This window comes from Akebia trifoliata, chromosome 4, assembly GCF_017979445.1.
Source record: "Akebia trifoliata isolate Shusen 1 chromosome 4, ASM1797944v1, whole genome shotgun sequence".
In the NCBI taxonomy this organism is placed as follows: domain Eukaryota; kingdom Viridiplantae; phylum Streptophyta; class Magnoliopsida; order Ranunculales; family Lardizabalaceae; genus Akebia; species Akebia trifoliata.
In genome coordinates this window covers 8,282,084-8,295,622 of record NC_141378.1, presented here as the reverse complement: position 1 = coordinate 8,295,622, position 13,539 = coordinate 8,282,084, and the positions used below count along the sequence as shown (strand labels likewise).

At 35.2% G+C, this 13,539-nt stretch overlaps 1 protein-coding gene across 1 annotated transcript; it reads right to left on the bottom strand.

Moving 5' to 3' along the window:
• Nucleotides 1–596: 596 nt before the first annotated feature.
• Nucleotides 597–12,195, bottom strand: LOC147403498 (oligopeptide transporter 7-like). Its single transcript, XM_086439092.1, has 7 exons — nucleotides 12,006–12,195; nucleotides 11,406–11,896; nucleotides 11,232–11,329; nucleotides 4,218–4,787; nucleotides 2,188–2,440; nucleotides 1,374–1,556; nucleotides 597–1,256 (listed from the first exon to the last, which is right to left on the bottom strand). Exons 1-7 carry the CDS (start codon nucleotides 12,043–12,045, stop codon nucleotides 642–644), a joined length of 2,250 nt encoding a protein of 749 aa, XP_086295218.1. The 5' UTR covers nucleotides 12,046–12,195; the 3' UTR covers nucleotides 597–641.
• Nucleotides 12,196–13,539: the final 1,344 nt, after the last annotated feature.

Below are 13,539 nucleotides of genomic sequence, written 5' to 3'. Positions count from 1 at the left end.
TATTCACTTGGTGGACGGCTCGACTGGTACACTTTAATTATGTTGATTTCACAAACATATGAAGATAAAGAGATTCCTGCTGTGCGAAAGTTTCAATGCACTCATTACTATTAATAAACAAAAGTCAATCATACTCAAATAAGATTAATCAAAGACAGTATCATCATTACAATCAAAGTCTTTCTAAAAAATTTGGGACCGGCCAAACGAACCTAGGTATATGTGTCGTTCTTGAGAGGCAGGTACCTAAGGTTAAGAATGTGATTCTGACCAGAAATGGTAGCAGTGATCCTTTAAATATGTTATCATTCTCAATTAGGGATAAGGCTTTGATACTGATGACGATGATGATGTATTCTTGGACCTAATTGTGTAATAGTTGGGATCAATGGTCCATCAATTATTTTGTAGAATTCTCAAATAACAGCAACAAAGCATTATATTAAAGATTTGGGATCAACTATACAAATCTTTTTCCTCCTTTCCAATTTATCCAGAGCCAATTCTTATTTTATTAAAAGATCTATTTTCACTATCTCTATTCATTCTGCTTTGTGGAATTCTTAAATAGTAACTTATAATGAAACAAACAAAGAAATTTACAAGTAAGATACAACAACATTTCATTATTCAATGTCGACTCAAAGAACAGAACAACTATCAACAAAAATCCCATTGGTGGTGGGGCAAGAGGCTAAGGGGCACCCATCCAAGTTGCTACCCCACCAATCCAAGCTAATATGTTCCATTCCCAAGCATAAATATAACAATACCCCCATGAATGCAAGACCAGCGTCAAGAGCCCCAGACAACACATAGTTATGGCGCTTCCACCAGTCACGTCGATACCTATAAGTAACGAAGCCAGATATGAATCCAACAATGACCCAACTTGTGTAATTGACAACGGTGGCTGGGGGCATATTTACTATGCCGCCTAGAAGAACAGGCATGGTAATGAGGCGAATCCACTGTTTGTCTGGGAAGGCCTTGTGTGCTAGCCACACTAGAAGTGGAGCAATGACCCCAAATAAAAAGAACCAGTTGATGGCTGAATAGTATCCCAAATCACCAAATATCCGACGGGGACCAATCAAGCCCCAAATGACAGAGGCGTCATAGAACACATGGTCGCTTGGGCAAGTCCATGGGCTGCCGACAGGGAGTAAATCTGTGTCACAAATGTCTAGGATAGTATCCATGAGCCACCATGCCGTTGTTAAGTGAACCAGTGCCGCTACGAGTGTCCCGACCACCTAACATACAAATTACATACCTTAGCTATTAAAATTATTAATATGAAAATTTTAAGATCCCTTTAGCTTGTCAAAATTTATGAGAAGGTCAAAAGCAAACAATGATGTAAAACTAACCTGTGTCATGAACATTGTCCTAGGAGGGATCTTCATGTAGTGACCAAGTTTGAAGTCTTGCAGAAAGGCGAGACCTTGTTTCATACTAATGTACCCATACACCTTGAAGCATATGTTAGCAACAGGGCGCCCTGGGTATATATAGCCGATGATATACTCCGTGATGACATTCAAGGCTGGTGTCTGTTCACCAAGAAGATTAACTACGTTTGCACTTGATAATATATTCAATCAAGCATATACAATAAATACAATTATTACTTCTAAATAACCAAAGTAATTTTAACCAACTTTGGAATATGTAGTTATAGCATCACAACCTATTGTGATAGACATCTTGAATTTAGCTCGTGATTGATCACCAGTGATGTACTGTCATACCATCGATTTATTTCAAATCCAAATGAGTCACAATTTTGATATTTCAAGTTTTTGATATTGCAAGGTTTCAGAATTCCAGAGACCTGAGAGAGGTATAGAGAGAAATTCTGGATTCTAATTTCATTTTTAGAATTGGTGAATTTCCCTCTTCTCATCCGCAAATGTTGGAACACTACTGAAATATGTAAATCTGTGTGCTTTTGTACGTTCTTTTATTTTTATTGCCATTGCAGTTTTATCTGAAGTTTGTTGCTAGTAGTATTGACACCTTCAGAAGTTCACACGCTACACAAATGCGTATCATGTATGCCATTGCGAGCTATGTGCTCCTCAAGTACATTTTTTACTATCCACATTTGGAAAAATATATAAAGGAGTATTTATAAATATATAAAGGAGTGAAAAATAAATTCACAAGTGAGTGAAATGATACCTGATTTGTTGTTGCGGTGATAATTCCGACAGGAAGAGTAAAGAAAATTGCGAGGCCACATGCTAAAAACACAGCCCACCATGGCAATTGGAGTTGGTCACGGTAATACTCACATGCAAAGATGGTGGCACCAATGTTTAGTAGGAGAATGCACAAGAACCACCACTCTGGAACTTGTTTGTATCTGCTCATGAGTCTCGTGTGCACATCCACCTTCTCTTGGAAGGCTGACCTGGTCAGCTCCCATATTTCTCTACATCCATGTAAAAAGTGAGTTTATTATTTCCCACTCTGGAACTTGCCCAATTTGCCATGTTTTCTTTCGAGTAAAGATAAAAGAGTAGTCTTTTTTCTTATTTCCCACTCTTGTTTCAGTTGAATTGAATCACACAAATTTTGTTGTCCCAAACATCGAAAGGTAGTTCGTGAATTGAGTCTCCACCTGTATATGGGGAGTGGGGTTCACGTTGTTTGACAAGGAGAATATTCGAAAAAAGGTTCTATAGGTAATCAATCTTCTTGTATTGGCGGTAGACCCTTAGTTTGCTAGACACTCTCATGTTTTCACAATGTAGATATATAATTCCGACTATCTATAGAATTTGATAAATCATATTACAATTATAAATGAATAGAATAAATCATATTACATGTATCAATGAATAGAAAAAGCATATATAATGATGAATGATTATCTTACCTTAGTTTTCTCCAACATCTCAGTCTTATTTTTAATCTTTCAAAGGATAGTCTTAAATCACAAAATTAGTTATAAATGAGTCATTCTAATTTCTCCTCCAACAACTCTTTAAAAAAAAAATGCTTAACATGATAAAATTAAACGAATTTCATAAAATATTTCTATTAAAATAAAAATGATAGTTTTAAAATTAATAAGTTGAATGATTACCATGACAAGGATACAAAAATCACAAGAACTTTCTACATGTGCAAGTTGGCTGAACAAATCTTACTTTTCAATGCTTGAAATTAAATATGAAAAATAAAGCCAAACAACTATTTTCCTAAAGGAACATGACTATGATATTGAAGTGATGATTGGTTAAACATTAATAACCCAATTGTTGGTAGTAGTTCCATCCTCATATCAAAGGCATTTGGTCACACATTAACTGCTGTGGTACCTTGAAGGCAATGTATGTGTGATCCATGGAGGACCCCCATAGACATGTCATGGTTACACATTAAGGTCCATTAAGGTCAGTTGTGGATTTAGTTATCATTTTTTAGTTGAAACCAATACCTCATGGTTGTAGAACATAAACTATGAACCAAAGGTGCCAACTTAGCTATATTGGTAAAGGCGTGTCGAGTGTTGATCCCATGACCTATAGGTTCAAAACTTGTTGAACCACCTTCACATGGACCACTAACCACCCTTGCTTGCCCCAGAAAAAGAAAATACCATAAACTATGAATCAGTTAAGGAAATCAAGCAACACCATAAATAAGTATACAGATACTTGCATGCATATGTCTGATATTTTATTTTTGTCCAAAACATGTGAATGGTGTTCAAATTCCTGAATCACCACTCAGTTTCTAAAATTAGAATTACTTTATATGCAAAACACCTTTAGTTATAAAAATTTAAAGTCTGCAAAACTTGAATTGGAGAAAAAGGAATGTAGAATTATAAAGGCCATTAGATCACATGAAAATCAAATTCCCTCGAACTAAAAAAAAATTACAAAATATCAAATTCAAAGATAAATAAGCAGTTTGCCCGTTTTAGATTGTAAGAGTGAGCTAGCTCAAGGCAAACTAAAGATCAATTCACCTTGAGGAATTTAATGAAAATAAGTAAAGTGAAGGGTAAAAAATGTAAAAATAAATAAAAATTGTTTGAAGTTTTCAGAGTCTAATAGTATAGATTTGTATGTGCCGACTCATCCCAATCCATGTAAGTTTGGTACATGCTTTTCAAGGTAGTTTTTCTTATCTGATATGACATTCAAATCTTTTTCAAGGCATTACTCACTAGCATTTCTACAAAAAGCAGAATTTACCTTCCATGAAAGAGGGCGACATGGACAATGGTGGAAGTTAGGCAGGCGAAGCCTACACCATAAGACATAGCAAAGAAGATGCTGAGGTAGAGAGGTCCTTCACGCTGGTACGCCTCAACGTCTAGCTGGAAATTGGAGTTTATTATGGTCGAAATGTTGTATTTTTGGCCCATAGAAGTAAAGAGGCCATCGGAAAATATGGGGAAGGTCTTGGCCTGGTAGATATTCAGCCAGTAAGCAATTGGAGTTATGATGTATGTGATGAGAACAAATCCAACAGCAACATTGGCAGTAGCAAACCATGGGCTAGCAAGCGGGCTCCCTAAGTAAGAGGATATAGAGGACCAATCTAGTCCGATGGCTCCAAGTCCAAGACCATGGAGTCCTGAACCTAGTTGTTGAGCTAGAATTGAAGTGGGAAATATCCAACAGACCCAGGAGAGGGAGGTTAGCATTGGTATGAGGTAGCCTGGAAAGACGTAGTAAGAGAAGCTGCACATGAAGGCTATCAAGAAGAACTGGTTTCGCGTCAATGTACCCTTGGGTCTCTTCTCTTTCTCATGCAATGCCCTGTGATTATCATATCATTTGTAACAATGAATATTACATAACAACAATGCTGATTATTTTGCTAAATTTTAACTAGATAAGAGAACTGAGGAGCGTTTAGCGCCAAGAGATGAGAGATATTTCAAAGAATTGGGACTTTGATTCCAAAGGAAATAGGGAAACTAGTCCATGACATTATTAGAAAATGTCTATATTGTAATAATGTGTATTTGATGTACATTTTCATTGCAACGGTACATCTCCTCACATATATTTAAAAACAGAGGTTGCTAATATCCCAACGAAGTCTTGGACATTAACATTCTCTATATATAATCTTTAAGATATGTGATGAAATACACCATTTGAACGAACGATAGAATACACCCAATGTACATTATTACAATGAAGACATGCATAGATGTAACATATGAAGATGCCAGCTTGCTATATGTTGGTTAAAGTGTGAGTGTTGACCCCACAACCTGGGTTCAAAACCAGCCTTCACCATCTAATTATTAACCAATAACTTTGCTTGCCTAGGTAATATATCACCCAAAAATAAATCACTGTTTGTTTGTATAAATGCGCACAAAAAAGAAATAGTCGTCACCCATTCGTAAGCGATCTGTGGATTGGACAAAGGATCTGTCAAGTATAATAAAAATCAACAATTTGATGCCCACATCTATCTCATAATTGATTTTGATAGTATGTCCTAAAAGCCAAAGCTAAGACACCCCCTCCCCCCCTCCCTAATGAATTTATTCGGTACACACTCATGGAAAAAGGTTACATGGACAATGTAGAGCCTTGACGTCCTCATTTGGGTCATGTAGACTGCCACCTAGATTAGGTTTAACATTTTTTTTTTCTTGAACAAAGATTTTGAAATGGACGGTCACCAAACTCAAAAATTTATAACTCAAATTCAATGGTCAAATATGAAAAATGGTTGGATGGACCGAAGGATCATGTAGAGAGTTTGGACCAAGATCCTCATTTGGGCATGTGGAATACAATGTTGGCCTAAATGACACCTCAGTCCCTAGGATTCATGGTTTGGATGAAGTCAAAAACAATTAAATTGTTGTAGCAAATCCTTGAATTTTCCACCCAAAATTCCAATACTTCTAATTCACACCAATATCATTTTCAACTTCCCCAAAAATTCCTGTCTTGTTTTTGAGATTTGAAAGTTGTAAGAGAGAATCTTAGGGCAATTTTTTTCTATATTGACTAGTCATTTTATGTTGGCCTCTTAAAGAAGACTGACGTCAAAAAGGGGTATGTTGGCCTCTTAAAGAAGACTGACGTCAAAAAGGGGTATGTTGTCAGTTTAAAAACATAGGAAGGGGTAGGGGTATCTCAAATATTTACAAAATTCATGGGTAAAAGTTGAAAACAAGGGCATTTAGAAGCTTCAAGACTGAGGGTAATTTTTTTTTACCTTGACTAGTCATTTTATGTTGGCCTCTTAAAGAAGACTGAGTTCAAAAGAGGTATTTAATCAGTTTAAAGAGAAAGGGCAGGGGTATCTCAAATATTTATAGAAGTTATGGATAAAAGTAGGGGTGGCAATCTCAACATGGCCCGTGAACACGACTCGGAAACGACACAAAGTTAGTGGATTTGGGTCAAGCCTAATTGGGTTTGGGTCATAATAGTGTCAACTTATCTAACACGACTATTAAATGGGTCGGGTTTGGATTTTGGTCGTCAACCCACTTAATCTGTTTTGACACGTTTAATTATTCAGTCATTAACGCGCAATTTTAAATATATCAACAATTATTTAAGAATTTTTTAAATTACTCTTTTTTCTAGAATTTTCTAGTACTTTTTCATGATACAATTATTTTTTTCAACTTCTATAAAATATAAAGGGTATTTTAAGATATTTTTGAAGTAATAGATGATTTAAAGTTTGGGAAAGAAAAAAACACTCTGCTTATTAAGTTATTAATTTATATTTATAGTTTTTTACTCTATTTTTTTCATTGAGCTCTAGAGGTTTGTGGTGTTTGATTCCTAATATGGGCAAAATGACCGTCTTACTTAGTATAAGGCCAATATGTCTAATGTGATAATGAAATACACTTTGCTTAGCCAAAATAACATAATAATAATATTGAAAAAGTTTTCTGACTACATCACTTTATGGCATCCAAAAATAGATTTTTGAAAATAAAATTCAAAAGAAAATTATTTTTTACCATTGAACTTAATGTACAGTTGTGTGACATTATTTTTAGTACTTGCATTTTTGTGTGATGGAAATAGAACTTATTTTTCTCAATAAAAATAAAAATTTATTAAATAGGTTACATATAGGTTGGGTCATGTATATCTATTTATAAATGGGTTGAATTTGGATTTAAGTGTTAGAAATCATTACTAGATGGGTTTGGTAAATTTTCACTCCACCTCTCGATAAAAGTTGAAAACGGGGGCATTACGAATTGAATAGTGTCTAAGGGTGGGTTAATTCAATCATTTTTGGTATCACTGTCACAAGAAACTTTTGGTTATGTCATCAGTTTGAAAATTTGGGATGCTACAAAGAATTTCACCAAATATTATTTTAATAAGATTGTATGCACCGGGAGAGGATTGAAAACCTCCTCCCACACTCTAATACACGTCACACGTAAGTCATAATCTAAGGAATTAGCCTTAAATTATCTTCTTTTAAAAAATTTTCTTGAATTATGACTTACGTGGCGTGCATTGGAGTGTGGAAGGATGTTTTCAACCCTCCACCCTGCGTGCATACGATCTGCACTATAGTTGGAAACAGAAAAGTTGACCAAGCTAAAGCAGCCGACAGATAGTCGTTAAGATTTGTCGTTTATTTTTAGAAAAGCATCCAACGGTGTAAACAGTGGGATGACGTAGCATCGAAGAGGACCACTAAAATATAGTAGACCGAGATCTATCCTATTAGGCACATTTATTACATAACGACAAAGTTACTGAGATGCGGACCCCACAAATTAAAAGGTTATTTACACCTACTCCACGTCTTATGTGAACGTTGGAGATACCCCAAATTTTTTTTAAAATCAATGACTTACCCTTGACGTTGTTCTGGTCTAGAAGTCAAAATAGTAAATGACCTAAATCATTTCCGTAAAGTCTAAAAAATAAAACAAACCCTTGATTTTTCTTCTCCTTATTTGTATAAACTGAATTACTTCTTCCACTCATCTTCATTTTGAAGATTTTATATTCTTCAACACTCCAATGTCAAGAGGGTTTAGACTCATAGCTCAATTGGTTTGACACATTGCAAAGCAACTTTGAGGTTGTGGATTCAAGTCTTGCTTACTTAATATTAAAAAAAAAATTCTAACGTCAAGAACAATTTAAGATTTTTAAGAAGTAGAAGATAATGGATTTTTGGATAGAAAAATCAAGAGTTTTATAGAAAAGGATTAGCGATGTAAAGTAAAAATACTTGCTCAACTTGAACAAAATTTTCGGACTCAAGCTTGATCAGAGCTAAATTTGAAGCCCGACGTAACATGGCGATATAAAAAAAAGGTAAGGGCTTCGATTTTTCAAGCCTAGCCCAAACCAATTTGATTAGGCTTTTGTTGGTCCTTGACCCCCTCCCAACAGTTCATTCTTTTAAAAGAAAAGAACGATCATGTTAATCCCTCTATACCATAGAATGATTATTGTATGGTTGGCACAAACCAAACCTTATTATAGTAGGGGTCATGAGTTGGGTTTGTGATTGGGACTCGGTTCTTGCTCAATTGAGGCTGCATTTGTTCAATATAGGCCAACTCATGTTCAGACCAACCCAATATACATTCTAAAAGACCATGAATATGGCAAGGTTGAATATAGGCTAAAAATAATTTATTTGTTCAAGAGCAAGAAAATTAGGGCTGCAACTTGGCCGGGTTGGGCGGTAAACCCAGGCTCAACTTGAGTTTGAGCTTCTGATTATTAAACTCATGTTAGCTTGAGTTAGGTAATTTTGGGTTTGGATGGACTGAGCTCGTTTAAGAACCTTAATTTCATTTTGATCAACAAATAAATTGTCTATTTTAAACAAGAAATAAAAAATAAAAAATAAAACCACTAATAAATAAATTTGCATACAACCTTCAAATCCATCATTGAAAAAACATTTAGACAACTCATACTAAAACTAAACCAATGCCCACATTAGTAATATCAAATTGTCTAAACTCCATAATAATAAGATGAATATATAAAAAAAAAAATCTCGATAATGCTTCCTTACACGCCTTACTCTTTATTATCAATTAGGGTTGTAACTTGGGCAGGCAAAACCTGAACCCCCTGGGTTGAACTTGACTTTGGGTCATGTCTGAGCATAGTTAGCTTAGCTTGGGTTCGACCTTGGGTATGGGCAACCAATAAATAAATAAATAAAATGCTCTACTCAAATCGCGTTGGGCACTGGCATAGGTATCGGCCAACTCGATTTGCCTGAACTTTATAGGATTATATTTAAAAAAAAAAAAATTTATCTTGGTTTCTTTCACACTAAATTCATATTTCAATATGTATGCTTTTATTTATCTATATATCAAAATTAATGTATGATTTACACGTGCCTTAAGACTAATCCTTGGATAAGACCATGGTCTATAGACTGTGCAAAGCCCAGATATGGGCCCTGTTCGTTGTCTACAACGATTCCCGATTATCAAAAAAAAATGTATGATTATTTTTATTAAATAAATAATTGCTTTGTTATTAATACTTTGTTTTAAGTATGATTCTTTATTGTCATACAAATATTACAACTATAAACATTTTTTCGTTTCTTGAAAATTACGATTATTAATAAAAAATAATTATTTTAGTTAATTTTATTATTTTTCTTCTCTCTATAGATTTGCTTATAATTTTACACATATAAACTTTTGAAATCTGTTTAGGAAAAATAATGGTAAATTTTAACTTCTTTAACACACCACTTATCTTTATAATTTTTTTTACCAATAATAAATTACCTAGTATTAATGAGGAATGAATTAACCCAACCAACCCGACTTGACTAGGGTTTGGGTTGAACATTTCATGCCTGAGGTCGGATTAGACAAGGGTGTGGGTTAGTGTTTGGGTTGGGCCTGCCCGAGTTACAGTCCTAATAACAATATCATTAATAAAATGACTCTTCATCTTCAAGAAATCTATACAAATTAATATATAAACATAAATAGCAATGGATTCAAATAGAAAGAAAATTAAAAAAGAAAAAAAATCTTTAGTTACTACAATATTTATATAAGACTCTGAAAATAAATAAGGCCATAATTAATATGAATGTTTTTAGAGTTACCATTGCCACACCACCTTTTACTAATGCCACACCAATTCTTATATAAATCACCAAAGAATTGCACACATTTGGTGTTGTGATAACAACTCTTTTTTTTCTTTATATATTAGTATGTAGCATCAGGTTCGGATTGGTTTGATTGTTAGAACCCAACTCAAGCGCACTCCATCTTGTACATAACTCAGCTCAGGCTCATACGTCAATCAGATTGATTTTGGGACAGCCTGCCCATGTTGCAGACCTAAAGAAAATTGTTGACTTAAGAAAAATATAAGGGTATGTTTGATTGCATGGAAAGTGACTTTTCATGTAAAAATAATGGTGGAAAATAGGTATGGTTGGAAAATTAAATTTCATTGTTTAATTTTACTTGGAAAAAAATATCTGAGGAAGATGAAGAAGAAGAAGGAGAGGAGGAGGAGGAGAAAGATGATGATAGGAAAGAGAGAGGCTTGGGAAATGATAAGAGGGAGGGGGGGATGTGGTGGTGGTGGTGGCGATGGAGGTAAGTGAGGAAGAAGAGGGGAGAACATGGTGGTGATGACGATGAAGGTAAGAAAAGAAGAAGGAGAAAAAAAAAAAAAAGACGAAGAAAGAGGGAGGGTGGTCAGAGATGATGATGATGGTGATGACGGCGAGATTGACATGATGGTGGTGGTAGTAGGGAAGAAGAAGATATGAATAGAGAAGAAGAATATGATATTTTGGGGATGAAAAATATGGGTGAGAAAGTGAAATTCATATTTTGGTGAACTTTTTGATTAGAGTGGAAAATCAATTTATATGAAAAAAATACAATCAAACACAAGAAAAATGTCATTTTTTATGAAAATTAATTTTTCACTCTATTCATGTGCAATCAAACAATACCCTAAGGGCTTTTTGGTTAGAAGGTTCAAGGTAAGGGCCTTTTGATCAATATTTATTAGTCTTCAGTGTAGACCTAGGTCAAGGGACTTAGAATTTGAAAAAACAAAGGATAAGAAAAAAGCATGGAGAGGTTGACTGACATGACACACTCAAAGAGGAATGGGATGAGAAGATCTCAACTGTCAACTCACTCCAGCTAAATAAATCATAACCATTGAATTTATCCCAAAACATTGGAGGAGAGAGAGAGAGAGGGTGACGCATACCTAAAGAGCGAGACCTGAACCAGATTCTGCGGCCACCACATCGCTGCAGGTTCCACCAAGTATCGTCGAAACATCCCCGCCCATCCAAAACCCAAAACCTAATCACAAATTCCACAATTAACAATTTCACTCTAATTATTTCCAATTTTAGGAAAAAAAAAATTCTTGATTTACCTGTGTGGTTATAACAACAATCAAGGAGACGAAGAAGGTAAGATTCTTCTTGTAGAATATTTTTACAGCACTAACGATGTGGATAGCGTACACGTTACCCGCACCAGAGTTGGCGAAGATTGTGATCAAGACGTGCTCTTTAATGTTGAAGGGTCCTGGATTTAGGGTGAACTCCCATCGAGTATCCTTGAAGAACACCCGATCTGTGATGGTCGAAGCCATCAAATGCCCTAAAGGGACTACTGCAATCTGTGCAGATATCGATGTGATTGATAATGGCTCCTTTCGATACCAAAAGAATTGATTGAGAAAAGAGAGGAGTGCGCAAGCTAGTGTTCCCAGAATCCACATCCGAAAGGTTAGAACAGGTAGGGTGGGGTCATCTGTTATCGGTACCGTTAGTGCTACTTGTTCGATTGGAGAATTTTCGAGATGAGACGACTCTGCGATGTTTGAAGATGACGCACGTGGGGCTTCTACCTGTTTTTGAACTGCACGTGTGTAGAAGGGGATCCGTACGTGTTAGAACTTAGAACCAGAGAAGAGAGGAGAGTAATTAATAAACAAGAGTAAGGAAGAAGCAAAAAAAAAAAATCTTACTTAGTGGAACTGTGATTTCTTGATCATGAGGAGATTCCATTTCTATCTATTTTGAATCTTGATGGATTCTCGAGTTATTAGAGAAGACTTGTTTTCAGATCTCTCAGACAACAGACAACTGAGAGCGAAAAGACCTAATGGCCCATGGACCTAGCATAGAATATTAGCTGGACTTGGGCCATTTGATGGACTATCGTTTGGTAAAATGGATTGAGTGAATCTAGGAAACGTGCCATTAGTATCATTAATTAATAAAATATATTTGGCATATTCTTTGTTGGTATTCAAAATAACAATATAAAAAAAATGGATGAGATTCCTAGGAAAAAGGGTAGTTTAGACTTTAGACATTAGAAATACCACATCAGGTTATGGTGAATATTTGAGATTTTCAAACTGATGGCATATCCTTAATCAGGGTCTTCTCTCAAAGTCTAATTGAAATGACCAAGATGGCATTGCCTTCAACCTTTAATTAAAAAAAAATTCTCTCAAATTCAACTCTTAAGATAAAAGTTTTTAGCTCAGAGAAATAGAGTCCTACCCTTTTCTAGAGCCCGACTGACTGATGAAGAATTTTCGTCATTGATCCCTGATGAATGTTTCAAGATCGTGCCAAGAAATGGAGCATTCCATTAAGAAACCAAAAATGATGGTTACATACATCTCAACCAAACGACTTGTAGAGATGAAAGTCGACAACACATGCTTGAGAAGTCTGACAGAATGGACTGCAACACGTGTCTAGACATGCACAACACAAACCCAATGGCTATAATCTCAAATCGTGCAAAACGGCCTTGTATAATTTCTATTTGACAATAAAATTGATTCTACCAAGATAAAAAGGAAGGGATTCATATATAGCGCATGAATGCATGCAATTTTTATTATCATTTTAACTCCACCAAAATTATAACTGATTAGATCCTTTGTCACACCCCACACTTCAGGATTTGAAAACCAATCCATGATCCATGACTCAACCCGCAATTGCAACTCAAAGTGTGAAATAAGTTCTAACAATGCATTTAGATACCTTAATAATCGCCCACTATTCAGAAACAGTTATGAACTTGCATTATAACCAACAAAAAATATTGTTTTTGTTTTGGTCTTTCTTTACAGATTGGAGTTAATTGTCCACTTGCATCATAGATAATAGCTATCCGCGTATCACACCCTTGGAGTGTGATCACAGGATCCACAAGGAGGATATATAATTGGCGAAGAGGAATGGAGAAAGGTAGGAGATTGCTCAGTCAACTAAATTACTAATTTTAGGCACGTACAAGACGGATTTTCCAAGAAAATTTATAATTTTGATTTTGATAAATAAAGTTTTATTTTGCTCCCCCCTCCCTCCCTCCCCTCTCAAACCCTAGCTTCAAATTATCATTTTTACGATGAATTACTGAATCATGCAATGGAATGATATTTTTTTTTTATACTCTGGGACAGCATACATTCCAAACAATTTACAAAATCGGGAAAATTGTGGGTAATTATTTAAAAGTTGGTGTACATCCAAAAT

What these genes read in the sequence shown, in the direction of transcription:
- LOC147403498 (XM_086439092.1), bottom strand. Translation starts at nt 12,045, where the DNA reads ATGGAATCTCCTCATGATCAAGAAATCACAGTTCCACTAA. An exon ending in AGAAATCACAGTTCCACTAA is followed by an intron (nt 11,897 to 12,005) that starts GTAAGATTTTTT and finishes ACACACGTGCAG; the next exon opens with TTCAAAAACAGGTAGAAGCC. An exon ending in TTGTTGTTATAACCACACAG is followed by an intron (nt 11,330 to 11,405) that starts GTAAATCAAGAA and finishes ATTTGTGATTAG; the next exon opens with GTTTTGGGTTTTGGATGGGC.